The 23274-nt window shown below is 41.6% G+C and overlaps 2 protein-coding genes across 3 annotated transcripts in view; one reads left to right on the top strand and one right to left on the bottom strand.

Moving 5' to 3' along the window:
• Window positions 1-23274, bottom strand: part of LOC310765884 (uncharacterized protein) — a 148474-nt gene that overhangs the window by 46318 nt on the left and 78882 nt on the right. The gene's annotated exons all lie outside the window — the stretch shown is intronic.
• The window catches only part of ATF6 (activating transcription factor 6), an 83588-nt gene that overhangs the window by 44111 nt on the left and 16203 nt on the right, over window positions 1-23274 (top strand). For both annotated transcript variants that reach the window (XM_083621403.1, XM_083621404.1), the window contains exon 15: window positions 9674-9758. In XM_083621403.1, coding sequence (XP_083477529.1) covers window positions 9674-9758 — 85 coding nt within the window. The remainder of the gene's footprint in view (window positions 1-9673; window positions 9759-23274) is intronic.

The raw sequence follows: 23274 nt of genomic DNA, 5'->3' as shown, positions 1-23274 counted from the left end.
TCTCCTCCCCCCATTCCAATAAATGTTATAGGCTGCACCATGGCAAGAGATTGAGGAACAGTTGACAATGACAAGATCAAAAACCACCTATAAAATAGTACCAAAATTTTAAACAATGCTCTGGAATTATGCCAGGAATGCCAACAAGGAAAATCCAAGAGGAAGATCTTATTTATCCCCATTATCAACTGCAGCTTCTGCAGTGAAAAATAGCTCTGTGAAATATGCATTCCTGTGTCTACCCTTAGATTGACCTCCATAAGGTCCACAGCAGTCAGCATCATGTGAATGGGTTCAAAAGCTGAATTTGCCTTTTCCTCTCTAGTGGTTAAGTTCTGGAGCTCTTTGGGGTAAGGTTACCAGATGTCCTTGTTTCCTGGGGACAGTCCCTGGATTTACAAATCAGTCCCCTGACAAAATCCATCTATTTAGTAGGAAGTTGAAAAGTGTCCCCGGATTCATTGGAAAAAATCTGGTAACCTTACTTTGGGGTGCTCTGTGGAACACCTGGGTGCTTTGGCGCTGTGGGTGCCTGAGATCATGCTGCCTGTTCCCAGTTGGCAACTGGTTGTGACATAACCAATACCCCCCCAAAAAAGTTTATGAAAGCAAGGCTGCTTCCTTTTGACTTAAGTGCGTGTGGCTGGGTAGGGATGAAAGGGAAGGGAGCAAGAACGTTTCTGCAGGTGCTGTGCTTTCTTTCTGGCACATTGAGATGGAACTGGGAGGCTGATCTACTCCTGGGATATAATTGGAGAACTTGGAGTCAAAACAACCACGGCATCTTGAACAGCTGCCTCTTCTTCAAATGAGAACAGGAAGGACTTCTGTTTTATTTCATGTATCTTTCTTTTGAAAATTGGACAACTGCATGAAAAAACAAAACCAATTTGTTCTTGCCTCCCTCTGCTTTGAATCTGGGATTTAGCAGATGAGAGAAGGCATTCCCAGCAGTTTTCATGGAAGTTGGCCAAGCATTTAGCTATGTGATGGAAGTGGTTGGTGTCAGCACCCAGGAATTGGATATTACTGGCTAGGGGCACCTTTTAAATCTCTCTCTGCTTCTGCTGCTGTGCCTGTCCCAACCTCTTGTTTGTTGTGGCTGCCACTTGTCCTCAGCCCTGTTCCAGGAATGACAGAAGGGGTGATGTGTGTGAGTTGTGCTTCCTTAGTGCTCTCCTGGTGCTGGAGAGCAGGACTGGTGCCAGAGATACAGGAGAATGAAGAGTACAGGGGATCAGGAACTTCTTGCTGGTGTCTGGAAGTGCTTGTTGGGGGTGGGGGATGACATTGGCAGAGTTTACCTCGCAATTCTTGCATACCCACATACAGCTTGTTTTAGGGCATACCTCTTTAATATTAAAACGTTTAAAAGTGTTTCTTGGGAAAGATGAAATGTGTAAAGAGAGAGCCCCTATTTGTCCAGTAAAGCTTTCTCTTGTTTTTAAATTGTTTTACTCTTCCACATCAGCATCAAGTTATTAGTCTATATCTTCAAGGCCCTCCACCCCATTCCAGGGATACAAAAAGAGTACACGTTGCTTTCTCTTTTCAATTATTCAAGTTAAGTGAGACATGTTTGCTTCTGTATGTTGACATGACTTTGTGTAACCTGAAATTCATTGGTTTACAACTTTTTTATCATGAGTGATAAAGTTTCTGGGTGGCTTGCATAGATAGATAGATAGATAGATAGATAGATAGATAGATAGATAGACAGACAGACAATTGTAAAATAGACATTAAAATCTAAAACAGAATAATACAGCAGCAGAATAAAACCAGTGATGGGAAATAAGAATTGTACTTAAAAAAAAACAAAACCCAAAGCATTAAACATTTTTTTGAGGAATAAAGAGATCTTCACCTGTCCTGGAAAAATCTTAAGGTAGGTGCCAGGTGAGGCTCTCTGGGAAGAACATTCCACAATCAGGCTCCTTCCTCCAATTCTACTCCCCCCCCCATCCCCTCTGCTTTCTCCTTCTGTACCCTCAAACACTTTCTGTTGTTTTTAATCTCTCCTTTTTACGGGCCTTCTGCCATACTGTTCCTTTTTTGTCCTCTTGCCCTCTCCACCCCCCACCCTGGAGATTGGAAAAGCTTCTGTATATCTGCCTTTCAAACCAACTGCTGCTGCTCCCCTCTCCCCCACACCACTTTTCTGGGGCACAGTAACCTTGTGGTCCATGTTGTGTATTACTATTTATGATCCATGCTTGTGACTTTTCCATATTTTTTCAAGGCTAGAGGGTCTTAAAGATAGAGATTTGTGCCTGATGTGAAAGGTGAATCTGAATCCTGCACCACCATACTTTGGAGCAGATTTTATGATCTGTTTCATGCTCAGTACAATCAGCTTCATGCTTGATTTGGTAGGCACACTTAACAGCACATGTAATGAGGTGTTTGTGAGTAGAACACATTTTATGGCTTTAATGGTTTTCTCAGCATTTTATGTGAACCAGCTCTGTGTCCCTTCTGCGTTTGGCAAATGCAAAACAAGCAATCATATCATGCTAAGTTTGCTTTGACACTAAAAGTTTGTTTATGCAATCAACTATTTAATGAAAAAGGATTTGAGGCCAGTGGGATTTTGAGTGTGGGTTGTAGCCAGACCACTGCGCAGACACTAGGTTTCCTAGGAATATTGCCCAAACTCCCTGCCAAGATATATAGGATGACCCATCCAACTTGGAGCTTAAGTCACTGTGGAGAGCTGGCTTGGTTGTGCTTGGCTGATTAGAAAAAACAGCTATTGTCAGTCACCTTGTTTGCTTTCATTCCATTTTTGCCATCGGGATTGGTGGGAAAACAGAGTAAATTCCAGCTTCACTTGTCCAGCAGTTCTTGGAAAGAACTCTGTAAACATCCCAAGTGAGTAAGAGGCAACTAACTGCATCTCCCTTTCTGAGGGATGAGCCTCAACCTAAAATTGAATAGCTTTCTATTACTTAAAAAGTATAAGCTGCTTTTTCTGTACAAGGAAACCCACAATGTGGCATACAGTAATTATAAAATAAAAGTACATTTTTTTAAAAAACTCAAGAATTCACATGTTATTGCCAGCTAATTTTTGTTGCTGTTTCGGAGTTATCTCTTCATCTGAGCCCGAAACTCATGGACCTGAGACTTGTTTAACGTTCCAAATTGGTGGGATGAGGGAATCACATTTTTATAATGCTCTTTTGCATTAACCTGCCCCATCTCCCTGCAGTTAGAATACCAGCACCATAAAGTGTGGGCTGGGCTAGAACCTTTCTTCCTGGCATAGTAGGGTTCCTTCCCACAAGGAACCATTAGAAAATTACATTCCTTACCTGCAGTCTGAAGTGGTGCGTTCCATTCTGCTGCATGTGTAGACCTGGTCTTATAGCAAATCTGGGGTGGTATTCAACTGACTTTTTGCACTAGTGCAAGGAGATTTCCCCCTCTGCTGCCCATGTATGCCCTCTGCCAACCCCAAATTTGCTATGGATGGTTAGTGGAACCCCTATAACATATTTAGGAGGCACACATGGGTGGGAGAGGGGAAGCGTGTTCTACTGCACAAGGAGAAACTCTTGTGCTGATGAAATGTACACCTTAGCTCTACATTGAATACAACTCCTGCACATTACAGAGAATCTGGTTTTAGAATTTGGACTAGATTACTTTAAGGGTGCCACTGAAAGAAGTCTCAGGATTTTGTTTGTTTGTTTTGCAGTAAATTGGGACTTGTAATTTGCCTGTATCTGCTTATCCTTAGGGCACTGTGGTTGTAAAATTTCTAGTATGCGGCTCCAGGAAGAGTAATCAATCTTTGACATGAAATTTCTTTCTTTCTTTCTTTCTTTCTTTCTTTCTTTCTTTCTTTCTTTCTTTCCTTCCTTCCTTCCTTCCTTCCTTCCTTCCTTCCTTCCTTCCTTCCTTCCTTCTTCCAAGGGAAAGAGTAAAATTTCAGGTGGGAGCTGCCTCCCCCTTGGCTTAAGAAGTGTTGTGATTTGCTCTTGTATCCTGAGTTATCCAGCACAGATAGGCTCTTCAGTCTCCCACCATTAGATACTTACTGTTAGGCTGTACATCTGTAGGTCATGACCCTACAGCCTTCAGGCTTGGTTCCCTTAATCCTTAGTCTGAATCTCAGGAGACCTGGTAACCCTAATTTCAGGTTGAAGCTAGAGTGGTCAGTCTGAAACAATGCAGAGCATTTAGGGACTGATCCACATTCTAGTGGTTAGTCATGCCTTATAAAAGCCTGTCTGGGACTGTAAGAAAATAGTCATCTGAAACATTACACCATTTTATTAACTGTGGAATTCAAATGTTTCTGTTAGAGTGCTTAAAATAAAAAGCCCATCTTGCTGTTCTTTCGTTCTATTAGAAGCAAAAGCTATAAAAACAGATTGGGTAGATTAGCTGAGGTATTGGACCATAATCGACACTATAGAGAGTGGCCTCTGAAAAATAAATTAGGCAAATTGATTACTTTTGCTCTCTTTTGGACCATCTTGAAACTTTTTATAGAAATGTTGTTTATATTCTAAATTTTCTGACTTGAACTACCTTATTTAAATAATAATAATAATAATAATAATTTATTTATACCTCACCCATCTGTCTGGGTTTCCCCAGCCACATCTGGGCAGCTTCCAACAGAATATTAAAATACAATAGTCTATTAAACTTTAAAAGCTTCCCTAAACAGGTCTGCCCTCAGATGTCTTCTAAAAATCTGGTAGTTGTTTTTCTCTTTGACATCTGGTGGGAGGGTGTTCCACAGGGTGGGTGCCACTCCCGAGAAGGCCCTCTGCCTGGTTCCCTATAACTTGGCTTCTCGCAGCAAGGGAACTGCCAGAAGACCCTCAGCACTGGACCCCGGTGTCCAGGCTGAACAATGGGGGTGGAGACACTCCTTCAGGTATACTGGACTGAGGCCGTTTAGGGCTTTAAAGGTCAGCACCAACACTTTTGAATTGTGCTCGGAAACGTACTGGGAGCCAGTGTAGGTCTTTCAAGACCGGTGTTATGTGGTCTTGGCAGCTGTTCCCAGTCACCAGTCTAGCTGCCGCATTTTGGATTAGTTGCAGTTTCCGGTCACCTTCAAAGGTAGCCCCATGTAGAGCGCATGGCAGTAGTCCAAGCAGAAGATAACCAGAGCACGCCCCACTCTGGCAAGACAGTGCGCAGGCAAGTAGGGTCTCAGCTGGCATACGAGATGGAGCTGGCAGACAGCCCCCCTGGGCACAGAATTAACCTGTGACTCCATGGTCAGTTGTGAGTCCAAAATGACACTCAGGCTGTGCACCTGGTCCTTCAGGGGCACAGTTGCTCCATTCAGGACCAGGGAATCCCCCACACCTGCCTGTTCTCTGTTCCCTAGAAACAATACTTCTGAATTGTTGGGATCCAACCTCAAGTTGTTAGCCGCCATCCATCCTCCAACCGCCTCCAAACACTATTTAGAACTTAAAGAAACATCTTTGGCGAAGAATGCTAAAGATTCAGATCACAAAAGAAAATATAACAGGTTGTTCCATAGTCATTACTGTCTCACTTTCCTTATAGGCTGCTCTCTTGGACGGACAGCAGATCCTTGACTACAGTGGACGCTCGGGTTGCGAATGTGATCCGTGCGGGAGGCACGTTCACAACCCGCAGCATTCTCAACCCACAGTTCCTCGTCTGCACACATGCAGGTTGATGTTTGGTGCTTCTGCGCATGCGCAAAGAGTGATTTAGTGCTTCTGCGCATGCATGAGCACCGAAACCCGGAAGTAACCCGTTCCTTTACTTCTGGGTTCGGCGCAGTGCGCAACCCAAAAACACGCAACCTGAAGCATCTGTAACCCGAGGTATGACTGTACTTAGAAGTCTGTAGGTATAAGGTAGGCTTAAGAACACTTTATCTGGAGTGAGCTCTTCCTAAGAGCTGGAACTGTTTGGCCCAGCTTTTTATGTAACTGTGAGTCTGTTTATAACCAAGCTATAGCTGAAATCTTGTGTTCTACTAATTGCTATAGCAAATAAAAATGAAACTTTGGATGGTACAGGGCAGTAAATATATCCATTTCTATTTTTCTTCCTTTTTGTCACTGTAGTTTCAAACATATATTGAGACCCATTAAAGCCAGTGACTTGCATTAAAACCACAACAACCTAAGACCCTTTAGGCTTCTAAGAGCTAGTGCCTTGAAGCCTGCTTTACATAATTTCGTGTGACCTGGTGGTTGTGTTGCAGAGTGGATCAGATGAGTCTCCCAAGCAAAGATCTGGAGAAAATTCCCTGATCTGTGCTTGAGGGAATTGCCAGATTAACTGGCAGGAGGCCCAGAACACATGGTTATAATAGTGTTTTCTCAGCAGCATCTATGAAACTGTATGTTTGTACAAATGGAACCAGCCCACTCCTTGAAATAATTTTCCCCTCATATGCCTACCATCATCACACAAATACATCAATAGTAAAATTCTACAGCTATCTCCTGAACAAACTCAAAAAAATCTACATGTTTTCTGCTGTTTGCTCTTAAGAACTGATGAGCTTAAAGCCAATCAAATCCACAGTGGCTTTATCTCGCCCTACATTAAGGCGCCTCCAGTGCCTCTTTTGAGGTTACTGATGCTGATTCATCAGAGAAGACATTTTGCCCACAAATACTTGTAGACTCTTTGCTACCAGAGCAGCATCACTGGACCTTTGTACAAAAAGAAGTCAAGTCTCCCTCATCTTGCTGCAAGAGCTTCTTTGCTGTGTTCTGATTTATAGTGACCTCGGAGAGAGGTGGTCTGTCACTTTTCACCTGCGAGTAGTCTGTAACATGATTTATTTACATATTTAATTGAACAGCACCCAGAAGAAGTTTTCACATCTCTGAAGGTAGCTGGAATCATTAATCAGAAAACTTCAAAGTGTGTGACACTTATGACGATGAAAGGAAGCATAACACTTTAGTTGGCCACAGATCAGATGGTGCTTGTTTCCAGAAAACATTTGGTCTCTTCTATTGTTTCCAGTGAAACACATGGTGGAGCCTTCCATTTCTAGCATCGTCAGATCAATGTGCTTTCCCTTTGTATGTTGTTGTATTTTGGGTGGTCACCCAAGCATGTAAGGGGCACTCTGCAGTGATTATAAAAGATTAACCCATGGGATGACAGTAGAGGGTGATTTACCATTGCTGTGGCATCTAGATTCTGTGTAGCGGTATTGCATGGAGACAACAGGGAGCCAAAAAAATGTCCAAGAAGAAAATTAAGATTTAAGGAAAGGGCCAGAAAGCAAAGCTTAAGGAAGTGTTTTAATTTGGCATGCGTGACCCTTTGCAGTAGTTCATGTGTTCCTACCCAAAGTGAGCTGCAGGGAAAAGTTTATGTTTCTGAGAGGGCCTCACTTAGAAGGCCCTCAGCTCAATCAAAGACATGAGGGTGGGATAACTTGCAAGGGAGGAGAAGAAATGCACTTCACACATTCCACAGCACCATGCAAGATTGTCTCTGTGTTTCTGGTCACCTTTTCCTACTTCCCATGCCCCACCATGTTTGCCTTCCATTTCTCATGTAATGTGCCGCCACCACCACCTCTTCTCTCCTCCAATCTTAAGATGTTCTCTTTCCCTTCCTCTTCCCATGCTTAAGCATGCACTGTTTATGGCAAGACTTTTATGTACCACAAGTACAGTACTAGATTGCTCCACTGTTCCATTTCAGCTTAAATGTTTGATTTCTACCTATATCTAGGTAGATACCAAACAGTCCAAAACAGCTGGGTAGAAGAAAAGGAAGATTACAGGTAGAACATGTACTAATTTTGTACTTGCTGCAAATTCTCCAAATTCAGCAGGGCTCCGTTACCATTCCAAAGCAACACTTTCCACTAAGCAATAAATTTGGATATGAAACAAATTACTTTGCCCCCCTGTAACCTGCTGCAGTTTTACTGAACTCATTTTGCAAAGTCCATTCAGTAAGTGAAATTTGAGGGGGGAAATTTGGAAGAAATTACTTTTTACCCTGCTGTGTACATAATCTTAAAATGAAAAAAAAATCTACTAAATAAGTATCCTTCCAGCAAAAAAACAGCAGAAGATATTGTGGAACCTTTAAAGATTTTATTATGACATACACTTTTGTGAACTAGGGTCCATTTCATTAGATCAGTCTGTAATTAAACCCCTGTGCTCAGTTGCTGCCAAAACAAGGAAGAAAAAACCCCAAGCTATTCATTGGCAATTTTAACACTTGAGATATAAATAACCAAAATGTGTTATTAGTAATAGAAGCAGATGTAGGAAGAGATTGAAATATGAACCTTAAAAGCCCACCATCTGCTATTTTCATGTGATGTGTCAGCTATAGACTGAATAAATCACAACACTTTAGACACCAGAACAGACGACAGTATAGCTTTGAGCCAAAATTTACACTTTGATGAAATGACAATCTAAGGAGAAGTCTTAGGCCCGAGTGCTTGGCATGATGTCTGGAAAACTATCAGCTTGGAAAAATGAGATTGCCAAAGTTAGCCCCTGACTCCAGCAGTTTTATTTATTTCAAGGCTATCTTCCTAATTCAGTGACCTCGTAAACCAGATGTTCTATATACATTCTAAACTCAACTCAATATGCTTCTTTAATCAAGCTGAGTATATAGAAAAAACTTCTTATGCAGTAACTGTGGAAAACCAAAGAATGAACGCTCTTTTCAGGGGTAGGGAATGTGGGCTTTTTGGATGTTGTTGGACTCCCAATTCTCATTGACCACTGCAATGTGGCCAGTGGTCAGAAATTATAGGAAGCCTCTGGAGGGCCATCTGCCACATCCTTGCTCTAGTTTCTTAACCACAGCTACAGCTAGGAAGGGCACTGGATGCCTGGCTTGTGAAGAAGCACCACTAAGCAGGAAGCCCTATGGTGGTATTTACTTATTTTTCCCAGATTGGTACCCTCCGTTTTTATCAAATGAACTATGGGGCTTTCTGAGACTGAATGATCCTTGGTTTATAATGTGGCTTTATCTAGCCAGCATTTTTTTTACTTATACCGTGTTCAGATAGCTCTTCTTGCCCCTAAATTTATTTTTCAGCTGCCCCAAGAAAGCCAGATAGCTCTTAAGTTTCAAGCTTCTCTGCCATTAGAGAAGCCAGTTTTGATCATTTTGCTCCTGTCTTCATTGAACAGCATCCAAAAACAGGGCAGTTGCCATTGCCAAAAGTTTTTGTAGTGTGGGTAAGAATCTTAAGTTGTTTGCCATAGCTATTCTTTAAACTGTAAGGTCTTTGAAGCAGACTCCAACATCTGCCATAACAAAAAAGGCATCTTAGGGGAGTCATGACACTCTTAATACCAGGTTTGATTAAAAAACACTCAGTGTGCCCATCCCATCTTAATCCAAAGCAGTCCACTGCTTCTTGTTGACGTAAGCAAACCACTGGGCATTCTGAGTAAAATTCCTGTGTTGGGTTGTCTTGTGATTTATTACTGATCCTAACTCTTGAAAATGCAATTTGCCATCTCTGGACTGTATGGGGAAACAGTGGTGCTTCAGAAGCTCCTTGGCTATGAACATCCTTAGCCTTGCCTTCACTCAGATTTGATTTGTTATGAAGACTGTGAATGCACAGTCTTCACGTGCACAGTTTTCCCAGTGCAACATAATAAATACTTAGCAACTTAATGCATATTTAAATATTTTTCAGGATCACCTGTTGTTGCCTGCTACCACCCATAATAAGACCAGACGACCAAAGATGTCAATAGTATTGCCAGCAATAAACATCAGTGGTGAGTGTTAAGTTTAACCTGTTGGAGAAGTTATTTTACAAAAGTCCAGTTGACTCTATTGCTTATGGAAATGTAAGTCATGATGAGCAAAACTTGAAGTGTTTATTTATAATGATGGTGTCATGATAACTTTTGTATTCTTGAATAAGGGCCCGCAGAATGGAATGCTTTTCCTGGACCAGGCACCCCCAACCTGCGGCCCTCCAGATGTTTTGGCCTACAACTCCCATGATCCCTAGCTAACAAGATCAGTGGTCAGGGATGATGGGAATTGTAGTCCAATACATCTGGAGGGCCGAAGGTTGGGGATGCCTGTCCTGGACTATACCACTTCAAGAGGCAAGGGTGAGGAACTGAATGTTAGAATATTTTAGAAAAATACCCAACCTTGCCCCTTTACTTCCAAATTTAGCATGTCAAGGTGGGGAGGGGGCAGCAGGGGGGAGGCTTCTGCTTACCTCTTCCTGTTACGCCATTGCATGCAACAGTACATAAAATATAAAGGCAAACCAGCATGCACAGATTTGTTTTCTCAGGAGTTTTTATTGGGTCATGCTAGTCTGCTAGCCTGGATGCTACAGTTTGTTATTGTTGTTGTTTGTGCTTTTCTATTGTTTAATTGTCCTTGGACACCATTCTGGCTATTTTATTACAGAAACCCAGTGATTAAGTTTTTTTATATATAAATAATGAATAGAGGCTAAATGTTTCTTTTAAGCTGACCATTTTTGGAGGGGGGTTGTGTTACAAAGCAAACAAAGTAAACAGAAAAACAGGGAACGGTATATCTGTTGTCTCCACTTTTAATTCAGTTTGTTTACGTTTATTGAGAGACATTTTTGTTATAGACATCTTGCAGTTGGGGAAAAGGAGGGGGGTTGTGTCAGCATCACATGGGTAGGTCCTTTGTTTGTGTAAGGTAAAGGTAAAGGGACCCCTGACCATTAGGTCCAGTCATGACCGACTCTGGGGGTTGCAACGCTCATCTCGCTTTATTGGCCGCGGGAGCCGGCATCCAGCTTCCAGGTCATGTGACCAGCATGACTAAGCCGCTTCTGGCGAACCAGAGCAGTGCACGGAAACGCCGTTTACCTTCCCGCCGGAGCAGTACCTATTTATCTATTTGCACTTGGCGTGCTTTCTTTTTGTTTAAAAAAATAATAATATTTATTAAAGTTTTAAAGGTTACAGAAAGAAAAAGTGAAAAACACCATATTAAACAAAAACAATACAACACATCACAATAAGGGGGGGAAAACCGAACGAGAAAAAGAAAAGAAAGAAAGAAAAGGAAAAAAAAACCCCACAACTAATCTTCCCATAACTTATCTTTCATTAGCTTATTTCCTTGACCTCCTCACACCTCCCTTTTTTGTATTCTAGTTCGATTATCTGTTTCAGCAAATCCTTTCCATCTTTTCAAGTTTTTGTCCTGTAATTTATCTTAATATAATGTAACTTTACTTTCCCTCCTTTCACCAATTAACAGTCAGTTTTTTCCTAATCCTTTATAACATTTCTGCTAAAACCACATAACATCATTCCAACATCCTTCTAGCATTCATTAATTTTACAATGTTTCTGTAAATAGTCTTTAAATTTCTTCCAATCTTCCTCCACCGACTCTTCTCCCTGGTCTCGGATTCTGCCAGTCATTTCCGCCAGTTCCATGTAGTCCATCACCTTCATCTGCCATTCTTCCTGGGTGGGTAGATCTTGTGTCTTCCAGTACTTTGCAATAAGTATTCTTGCTGCTGTTGTGGCATACATAAAGAAAGTTCTATCCTTCTTTGGGACCAATTGGCCGACCATGCCCAGGAGAAAGGCCTCTGGTTTCTTCAGAAAGGTATATTTAAATACCTTTTTCATTTCATTATAGATCATCTCCCAGAAAGTCTTAATCCTTGGGCATGTCCACCAAAGGTGAAAGAATGTACCTTCGGTCTCTTTACATTTCCAACATTTATTATCGGGCACACTTGGCGTGCTTTCGAACTGCTAGGTTGGCAGGAGCTGGGAATGAAAAATGGGAGCTCACCCCGTCATGGGGATTCGAACCGCCAACCTTCTGATCGACAAGCCCTAGGTTCAGTGGTTTAGACCACAGCGCCACCCACGTCCCTTTTGTTTGTGTACTTATTTGTTTTTATTGGTATTGTGAAATGTTAGAGGTTCCCAAGCTTGGTGGGTTGTGTTTAGTTGATTGCATTGTGGCTCCTTTGTGTGAGGGAGGCAGGCTAGGTTGTTGTGTCAGGTTAGCCATATGGATCCGTATGCTGTTGGAGGGGATAGGTCATTGTCCTGTTGTTCTGTGTATGTAATGAAGGGGAACCACAATGGGACCAAAATTGTTTTCTGACCAAGAAGAATTTCTGCCAAAGGAGTGAATCAGTCTGCATCCTAACAGTTATATTTTCCTAAACTTTATGGCAACGTAAGGGCAACAATCTAACCACACTGTAGAAAGGGAAACAGTTATAAAATGGATAATACTTTGGTTTTGATATGCATTTGCATGAAGAATATTTCCAACACCTATGCAGTGGGAGCCATTTCTTAGTAGAGCTCTGAATTTAACACCTGCACGCATGTGGTTTATTGCTTGCAGGCAGAATTCTGATATGGAAATCTTACAGCTTCTTTGGAAAACTGCCTTTGATTGCAAAGGGGAGCAAAGAGTGTTTCTAAAGAACGTGAAAAGAATTGTTGTAGCATGTAAGAAACAAAAGATTTGGGAGGGAAGAGGGATCATGCAGCTATGTTTTCTGATCTTTAAAGTCTTCAAGTGTATTTACTGGGAAGCTTGGACAAGAAAGGGTACTGGGTGGGGTGAAGGAGTCAAGCACTGAGACAACAAAAGACATCAGTTCACAAGGGTGAATATTAGTCAATCTGTTTAATAAAATAGCTAGGGATAATTGATTTCATCTCTCAGATGAATGAAAAAATTCTACATGCATCTTTGCCTCATTCCAGTTATGGAATAAGAATACCTCTTGGTGTGAGGATGAAGTGGGGGCTTCTGCCACTTTTGTGCAAAGGGTTGTCTCCTGGAGAGATTCTCCCTTTTTCTTTCCTCTCCCTGCAGGTTATTGTAGCCTGGACAGCAACTAGTGGTAGTTGTTGGTTGTTGTTGTTTTAAAGGAGAGTTGTGGATTAGCCACCACCTTCCCAATTGGTAGCAAATTTGCTGCCATAACAATGGCAAGCCTTCCACACATCCCTCTAAATAACACTTTAAAAAAAAAAGCCTTTGGGTTGGCAGTTGGGGGTGGAGAGGCAGATGATTTACCTGAGGCAGTAAGATTTGGACCTTGAGCTTTCAGAGGCTGATGTAGATATTTGGAACAGGCTTAGTTAGATGTTCCTGGTTAGATATCCTTACCCACAGCCCAGGGACCCGTGATCCTCTCTCCATGAAGCTCTATAACAATGCAACCTCCCTCATAATTCTCTTGCCCATTACAGCCAGCTCTGGGAATTTTATATACATAGGAAGCCTTATTTGTGCTAGGCTAGCTAAATCTTCTGAATCAAGCCTGCAGTAGTTCTTCACCATGATTGTGAGTAGACAGAGAAATCTTATTTATTTCCATCCTCCCCCCTCCCTTGGCCAAAGCTGGGCATTTTTTCCCTTTGTACCAAGGAACGTGAAAAGCTATTCCAGTTCTGTTCAACAGCTGTTTGTGCAGTTGCAGATGTTACATTTCTCTCAACGCTTTTATCCCAAATCATTTAGCTTTTTCCAGCTGCTGGTTCTAGGCTCCAGCAACTCACTGTAAAATTTGAGTTAGTTAGATTATGCTGTCAAATACCTTGGGTAGTGGTTTTATAAGGGAAGGAGCAGGGGCCGTGTCTTTTAGAGGCTTTCTATACCATAGGAAGGATGCAGCTACTTCTTGAAATACTTTCAAAGCCACAGTAAGTTTCCCCACTGATTTATTATCAGGCTTAGTGTAGCAGCATGTAGTGAAATAACTGCCAAACTGTGCACCATAAACTGAACCTAATTTAAATAAATCAGATTAGACTATGAACCTAAAATACCCACCCACAGAAAAGGCTGCCCAGCTGTGCATCATGAAAAGTAAATTAGGTTTCATTGAAAGATTTGGTTTAATCTAAATAAATTAGACTTTGAGCCTATGAGCCTAAAGTACCCACCCACAGAAGAGGCTGCCTGTCACATATCCACATGATTCTCCAGCCGAGCCTCTTTCTGTTAAGAGCATGAAGACAACAGAAGGAAGAATAAGGAATGAAGAAAACAGCCTCTCCTCCCCATCCCCATTTATCACCAGCAGTTGTCTTTAAGAAGTGCAGTTTCATTTAGTTACCATTGGTAGACTTCCCTTCCATAAATTTGCAGAATCCCATTTTAAACCTCTCTCTACCTATGACCCTCACCACAGCTTATAATCATAGAACTCTAGCGTTGGAAGAGAGGGTCATCTAGTCCAACCCCTGTAATGCAGGAATCTCAGCAAAAGCATCCATGACAGATGGCCATGCAACCTCTGCTTAGAAACCTCCAAGGAAGGAGAGTCCACAAGCTCCCCAGGGAGTTCATTCCACTGTTGAACAGCTCTTACTGTTAGAAAGTTATTCCTGATGTTAGAATCTCCTTTCTTGTAACTTGAAGCCATTGGTTTGGGTCCTACCCTACAGAACAGGAGAAAACAAGTTTGCTCCATCTTCCATGTGACAGTCCTTCAGATATTTGAAGATGGCTATCCTATTTCCTTTCAATGTCCTCTTTTCCAGTCTCATCCCCATCTCCCTCAACCATTCCTCATAAAGCTTGGTTTTCTGGACCCCTGATCATCTTGACTTGCCTCCTCTGCACACATTCCAGCTTGTCACCATCCTTCTTAAACTGTGGTGCCCAGTATTCCAGGTGTGGCCTGACCAAGGGAGAATGGAGTGATACTATTACTTCCCTTGATCTGAATACCATACTGCTGTTGATGCAGCCTAGAATAGCATTAGCTTTTTTGCTGCTGCATCACACCATTGACTCATGTTAAGCTTGTGGTCTACTAAGACTCTTGGCAGCAAGTTCCATAAATTATGGTATTATATTTTGATTTTATTCTGTGAAGTGCCTGGAGACCTCCAGGTATAGGGTGGTATAATAATAATAATAATAATAATAATAATAATAATATAGGATCTCTGCCCATTAACCATTTTTTTTGTATTTTTATTAAAGATTTTCTTGATTTACAGAAGTATGTGTAATGTCTGTCTCTTGTATTTTTTCCATGTAACATTTTTACAAATCAGTTTCATTTGTTGAGACATTAGGAAGAAAAGGGGGAGAGGGGTGGAGGGGTGGAAGATGGGTGGGGGTGGGGTCGGGTATTGACATCCTCTCAGACTTTTGGGGGCCACCTTTCTGTATTTGAGGTTCTGTCAACTTTCCCTTAGAAGTCAGTTCAGGAAAGATTTTCTGCAGTCTTTTGTTGATAATAAAAGTCTTGTCCTGCTGGGATTCAAATGAAGTTGGAGCCTATATAGTCTCAGTGCGTCTCAAAATGTTCCCCAATGCCTTACAAATCTGAATGCTTCCCTCAACTCTGCCTTATCCCATCAGTCTTGTATGTGGGAAAAATAGTGTTTCCAAGTATGCTACCTTAGAGCTCTGTCCAACTCAAAGTCAGCTGATTCTGCCACCTCCCCACTAGAACGGTCAGGTTGTAAAGAAGGCTGTGCCCAGTTCACTGTTCCAGGATATGCTCTGAACATGGACTTGTTTTTATTTTTCCAGTTCAACTCATACTGATACTTGTGCATGCAAAACCAGATATGAATCAATATTTCCATCTCTTGGTTATGAGATATACTTGCAGGGCCATGGAAGCCCAACAGCTAAGAGTGTTATGGCTAGACTGACATTTATTTATTTTGTTTGTTTGATTGATTTATAAGGTGCCTTTTATGGTAAGTGGAGGCAGAGATCTGCCCTTACAAGATCAAGTGGCCGAGCTGACCTTCCACAAGGCAACCATAGTAAGCTCTGGTGGAAGTCTGTATTTCACCAAAGAAATCCAAATGTCTCTTCTAATTTTAAATATCAAGCCATAACACTTGGAAACAATATGAGTGTGCTTTCAGACTTTAAAATGCACTTTTGGAAGATATTTAAAGGCAGCATTCTGTTAGAATCCACAGAGTTCAAAAGCAGAGATGGGCCATCTTGTTCGTAACACTTTTACTCTTGTGCATCATTAAAAGTAAATGGTGTGTAAGAAGAAAAAAATGTAAAACTTGCTTTGGGCAGAGGGAACACTGGTGGCCAGGTTCCTGGAATGAGTGGTAACAATTTAATAAGACATATTCAGACGAATCAATATAAATGTGGGCCATACCCTACATTAAAAGGAAGGAAGGGCCTCCTCCGAATGTAGGAAGTTATATAATGGTAAATGTTTTGTGCTGGAGTGGGTTTTTGCAGATCAGTACAATGTTTAGCATATGGAATAATTTAGCAGAATAAGCTACTGAGTCACAGAACATCACTGGATGTAACAGGAGACTGAATGGTACATGTAAATAGGAAGCATGCAGAGTGACAAGGAGGCCAAGGCATCCTAAGAAGTGAGCAGCACAAGAAATAGCTTCTCTGCTTTCCTCTGCATTTCTCCTCTTTATATATGGAGGCAGGGTGTTTATAGGCTGCTTCCATATTTAAAGCAAATTCCGAAAGAGAGTAACCACCAGTGAAAACAACAATTCTACAAACATGTGTAAAAAGTAGTTCGTAGTTTTAAAGCCCGGCATCCCTGAGTGCATCCAAGCAGCACTTTCTTGCCCCTGTACTTTTTGCACTATGAGGGTGGGGTTCCTTCTCTACCCTTTACCCAATTCTCCACATATCTGCTTATGCATGATTCCATCACTTGCAACTAAATGAAAAGCCACTCTTCATTGCAGTCATCCAGCCAGGGTCAGCTGCTGAAGATTATTGTAGACAGCAAGAAACTGGAGCTTGCCATCCACTCCGAGGCCACTGGCAGGAGCATCTTTATGTTCTGCTGAGATTCCTTGAGCTTGAAGGAGGGCAGGAGAACTCTTAGACCTTGCACTGAGCCCCAGAGAACCTTGGAAAGCAGTGAGACATCTCACTGCTTTCCAAGCAGTTTCTAGACACAAAGAAAAATGGATGATCCCTCTCCTCCTAGCTCAGAGGAAGGCAAGGGGCTTCTCCCACAGTCACACTGGGCCATGGAAGCACCCTAACTTGCAGTGTGGCATCACAATAAAACCTCTGGGGTGAGAGGAGCAGCACTGGTGACAAACAAGGAATTCGGCTGACTACCAAGGCCAGTCACAATTTGGTCATTTTGCAGCATGTGTACTCTTGACAAGAAGCTACAACAAGCCTCCTGAGTGCTTTGATACAATACACCCATTTTAAAATAACTGTTTGCCACATTTGTTTATTCCTTTAAAGTATTTGTTATCTAACCCAAAAATGTAATGTGGTCTCTTCACACAAGAAGATGAAGAGAGAGGGCATGTCTTGATAGTTGAAATGATTTGGTCCTTAGTTGAAAGCTATTTAACATGCTTTGAAGGAAGTCGATGTACCATGTTCCAGAATGTTGAGGAGTCTGGGATCTTGCCATTCACTGTCGGTTGTCAGTCACTCTGGGACTGCGGCGAAGGATAGACCTAAGAATGTTACTGAGGAAGGCCAGGCTTGGCCAGATGGGAGGATGCTCTGGGGAGCGGAAGGGGCTAAGGGAAGGTCTGGGAAGGGTGTGTTTGACTGTTGGGAAATTGGGAAAGGGTGGGTTTGGCTGGGTGGTTCTCAGTTTATTAAAGCTCACTCTAGTTCTTATGGACCACTTTAAAGAATGTATACATTCCAGGGTATATGCATATGTGAGCAAAATATATTTTTACATCTAAAACAAAGAGGGCCACCCTTGATTAGAAAAAAATGGCCTGAGTCTTTTTATATATAAAGGTTATTGAAACTCTGCTTGAGAGTTCATATGTGTTTAGTCACTTGGACAGGAAACAGTTGAGAAATTAAATATAAAAGCAATTCTTCAGGGATTTTACATCCTGCCTTGTTTTTCTAAGTTGCCGCCTTTTGTATTAAAGCAACAGAAACTCCCCCCCTTTTTTTTAAAGAGGGAGAGAGAAAGAGAGATGATAGAAGCTGGCTAGAATGAGAGAATGATTTGCCTCTTTAATGTTCTGGGGAATCTGGCTATAGTTCTCAATGTTGAATGGAACAGAATCTCCACCCAAAAGCATCTGAAATTGAAAATAAAATGTGCGAATTGAGTGAGCTTGCTGTAACCATAAGCAGATCTGCATAAATCTTATTGATTTGCATAGTTCTTTCAGCAATGATTGCGGTTTTCCTTGGCAGAGAATTAAGACTTTTCATGTTTAGCATTATCAGCTGTTTTACACATATGGGTAAGTATATCCCATAGAATTTTTCTCTAACTAGTAAGAGTGTGGTTTGAAACAATGTGGTATATAATTATGTTGCTAAAGCAAAGGGTATCTATTCCTCTTCACAGACTGGATGTGTGATGGCCTATGTTAGGCACTCAGTGAGGAAAAACAAATATTCTACACAAACATCTCATTCTGCCCCTGCAGTTGCAGGGTTTTTATTTTCAAATCATTTTTATTTTGGTTTGTTTCAGTATCAGTAAGCAGAACATAAATTATGGTTTAGGATTAGTCTGTTTTAATTAAATACTTCAACTCTTGTACCTTTTGAATGGTTTTTGTTAATATTTAGGTCTGCTAACCCAGTGGCGTAGTGTGGGTTGCCGGCACCCGGGGTGGGCAAGCTGCCAATAGCGCCAGAGCGCCTCCCCGGAACCAAGCAGGGCTGTACTGCACTGCACCGCCTGCCTGCCTGCCTGCCTGCACAGGAGAGAGCCCTGTTGGCCAACGTGACCCTTGGTGGGCAAATCCCCCCAACTCCTGCAGTGAGGACTACACTGCAGAGGCTGGACTACACTGGGGTCGTCCCTTGCCCACTTGCCTCTGTCCATGCCCACTCACCGTGGGCCTGAGCTGCTCTGCTGCCTTTGCCAGGGTGGGGTAGGGATCCCTTTGGAAGCCAGCACCTGCATGGGAGTGCCTCTTTGGTGGTGGCGGCTCTTTTAATCTGCAGCGGGAGGTTTAAGGAAGTCCACTTCTCAACCGGTCAAGCCCCCTTCCTCCAGCTCATGTGAGTCAGAGGCGGGGTGGGGGCCTCAGGTGCCTTCGCCCAGGAGAAAGAGGGAGCCCAGGTGAAGGAAAAGGTGGCAGCAGCATCAAGCGGCCCTGCTCTGCAGGGTGCTGGGCTGAGGTTGTGTGATGCTGCCACCTGGTGCTGGAAGCGGAGGGAGTCCCTCTACTCCCAGCGCTTGATGGCAGCAACATCAAGCCCTGGTTCAACCAAGTTTCAACATCACGATGTATCGCCAGATTGCAATGTTTCGCTGGTGATACAACGCAGTGTTGAAAAGCTGACATCACCCAGCCCTAATCTTCACAAAAAAGAAATAAGCATAGCATTAAGATTATAATGCTTATAATCTTAGGGCAGTTGGACTTGTAGAACTTGTCATGTTCTGGTAGCTTCTGTGGATTTATTTGGATTGTAATGCAAGTATATGCCATTAGAGAAGAACAGTCAGGATCTTTTTGTAACCAGGAAAACCTATTTAATATCTCAATAAGGTCATCCAATGTCTTGAACTTCAAAAGGAGTATGTGCCAGGACTTATTTTTAAATTTTTAATGAAACAGTTCACAGATTTATGATCGGTGTCCATCCTGGCTGTAATAGACTGCATGCAAGAACTTTGCTGTAAACCATGCATTTCCTTGAGCTTTATATCATTTTTAACTTGTACTTGTAAACGTATTTCTTCAGCCAGTCCATCTACAGATGGTATCATCTTGTCGCATCCTGCCCTGTTCTCTTGCAGAGCAAGAGTTGACAGGCAATGTTTTTAGGATCATGGGAAGAGGGTAAATTTGGTGCCTCTTGTTCACAAGGGACAGACTGTGGTTAAAGCAGCCTTTTTACAAGAAAATACCAATCGTAGCATGTAAATAAATTACATCATTTTTATGTAGCCAAGTTAAAACAGGTGGAAAATTTGGGTAATCCTTGAGTTCAGCTCAATGCTGTAAAGGCATTTTGGCTGCACATGATTAGACAGCAGCTTTGATAGTAGTGAAGAAAAGGGGATTGCCTGATGCTTTATTTTCTCTTACTACTTGTTGAGGTGTTTAGACTGAATAGATATCATGATTTTATGTAAGGAAAGGCAGGAGTGATCATGGATAGCTAATGTAGCTTCTTCTCTGAAACTAATAATGCCTAGGCTTGGCTGTCCTCTGTTTGGAAGATGAACACAGTTTTTAGCAACTTGGGAGGAGGGTGGGTGTTACAAATAATTTTTGTTCATTTATTTGGGGCCAAGCAGGAATACTTTCTTAACTCAAAATTTACAAAGAGCTTAGTGGATGTAGTCATCTAAATGGCTGTACCCTAGAAGAGTTGGCCATGGAAATTTTGTAGTTGTGTGGTTAGTGCTCATACAGTATTGTGATGGCCATTGGCGATAAACAATAAAATCTAATGACTGGTCACTGAAGTGGCCATATGGGCAGCAAGCCTGAAAGCTAATCTTAATTAGTGTCCAGGACCTGATGCAACATGTAAGCATTGTTGAATCAGTTGGGAACTGTGACCATAGTGCTATCACATTTAATAAGCGGACAGTTGCCAGGAAAATCCAACACAGTCATATTTAACATTAGAAAAGGAACTGAGGCAATTCCATAGATTGGACTTCCATAGATTAAAAGAAATGACAAAAAAGAGGACCTCAACAGGTACTAGCAAATTCTAGTTCCTAAGTATGATCCTTGTGAACAGAGATTCAAGAATGTCCCACAGGAGTACTTTGTAAAACATTAACTCTTTGAATAATTTTGCATTACAAATTGAATCACTCATATTAAGTAATAATCCTTTGTACATTTGTGCATTTACAAAGGATTTGTACGTTTTCAATAGAGACATTCATTATTTTCTACCATTTTTGTTCAACATTTTAGATTTTTGTAATTTGCATTCAGCTAGTGGATCAGAATCTTCTGCTGGTTCCCTGCCTGACCTAAGGTGGGTCATAAAAGCAGCACTGCAATGCGTCCTACGCAGGGCTCCCTTTGAAGGTGACTCGGAAACTACAATTAATCCAGAATGTGGCGGCTAGACTGGTGACTGGGAGTGGCCGCCGAGGCCACATAACACTGGTCCTGAAAGACCTACATTGGCTCCCAGTACGTTTCCGAGCACAATTCAAAGTATTGATGCTGACCTTTAAAGCCCTAAATGGCCTCAGTCCAGTATACCTGAAGGAGTGTCTCCACCCCCATCATTTAGCCTGGACACTGAGGTCCAGCGCCGAGGGCCTTCTAGCGGTTCCCACACTGTGAGAAGTGAAGCTACAGGGAACCAGGCAGAGGGCCTTCTCAGTAGTGGCACCCACCCTGTGGAATGCCCTCCCATCAGATGTCAAGGAGATGAGTAATTATATAACATTTAGGAAACATCTGAAGGCAGCCCTGTATAGGGAAGCTTTTTAAGGTTAATGTTTTACTATGTTTTTATATATGCTGGAAGCCACCCAGAGTGGCTGGGGCAACCCACGTAGGGCGGGGTACAAATAAATTATTATGATTATGATTATGATTACAAATCTGAAAAAGTTAAGTTCCACATATTGGTGCTACTTTTTCTCTCCCCCCGCCCTTTCTCTCTCTGCTTTGATTAGCATTTTACTTAATCTGAATGAATGATGGTATCCATGATCAAGTCTCCCCCTCTGCCAGTTTTTATTGTTTTACATCTTATGACTAGCAGTCTCTGGGACTCAGCTTTCTGCTTTTCCCCATCACATTTCCTTCTGCAAAAGCGTGGGAATAAAACAGGGTCCGAGAAATGAGTCAGAGCTGTTTTTGGGTTATGAAATCAGTCTGTCTAGGCTGAGCTCTCCATTCTCTGTCCATAATAAACTTTATCTTTCTTTCCTTTTTAAAAAAAAAAAATATTTATTAAGGTTTTAAGGGGTACAAAAAGAAAAAGTAAAAAACATCATTTTAAACAAAAAACAATACAACACATCACAATAGGTAAAGAAAAAAGGATAAAATACAAAGGGGAAAAAACAGAAAAATAAAATCCATTAAACAATAAAGAAAAAACAAAGAAAAATACAACAAATCTTCCCATTACTTATCTTTCATTAGCTTATTTCCTTGACCTCCTCACACCTCCTTTTTTTGTATTCTAGATTAATTATCTATTTCAGCAAATCCTTTCCATCTTTTCAAATTTTAGTCCTGTAATTTATCTTAGCTTTACTTTATGTTTTAATTTATGTAGCTTTAATTTATGTAGCTTTACTTTCCCTCCTTTCACCAATTAACAGTCAGTTTTTCCCAAATCCTTTATATCCTTCCTGCTTAAGTAACATAACATCATTCCAACATCCTTCTAACATTCATTAATTTTACAATGTTTCTGTAAATAGTCTTTAAATTTCTTCCAATCTTCCTCCACCGACTCTTCTCCCTGGTCTCGGATTCTGCCAGTCATTTCCGCCAGTTCCATGTAGTCCATCACCTTCATCTGCCATTCTTCCTGGGTGGGTAGATCTTGTGTCTTCCAGTACTTTGCAATAAGTATTCTTGCTGCTGTTGTGGCATACATAAAGAAAGTTCTGTCCTTCTTTGGCACCAATTGGCCGACCATGCCCAGGAGAAAGGCCTCTGGTTTCTTCAGAAAGGTATATTTAAATACCTTTTTCATTTCATTATAGATCATCTCCCAGAAAGTCTTAATCCTTGGGCAGGTCCACCAAAGCTGAAAGAATGTACCTTCGGTCTCTTTACATTTCCAACATTTGTTATCGGGCAAATGATAGATTTTTGCAAGCTTGACTGGTGTCATGTACCACCTGTATATCATTTTCATTATATTCTCTCTTAAGGCATTGCATGCCGTGAACTTCATACCTGTGGAAACTTTATCTTTCTTTCCATCTTTTCCCTTGCATATTGTTTTCTGATAGTGAGGAAAGGGAGATCATGGCTGATATAGCATCTGCCATGAAAGAGCTCCTCCATGATATAGCTGTCTTGCTGCATCCCAAGGGAAATTGCAGATTTGCTCTGGTCAAGGGACTGTTGGCTGCTTTCCCTCTCACACCTGCATTGTGAACACCCAACCCTAGTTGTTCTGTGCTTAAAAAAAATACCGAATCACCTTCTGTCATACAAATTCTGTGGCAAGAAAAACTGAATTCTGTAGCTTTTGTAAGTTATGCATATCAAGCAAATTTGCACAATTTTCTTTTATGATGTATAATTTTTTTCTACTAGCGTATTGTTTTACTTGACTTGAGTTGGGCAAGTATTGGAGCATCGAAGCTCAGCCCACAGTCTGGAAACGTGGCCAACTTCTTGGCATCTG

This window comes from Podarcis filfolensis (assembly GCF_964270895.1).
Source record: "Podarcis filfolensis genome assembly, chromosome: 6".
Lineage (NCBI taxonomy): Eukaryota > Metazoa > Chordata > Lepidosauria > Squamata > Lacertidae > Podarcis > Podarcis filfolensis.
This window is presented reverse-complemented; position numbering and strand designations above follow the sequence as displayed.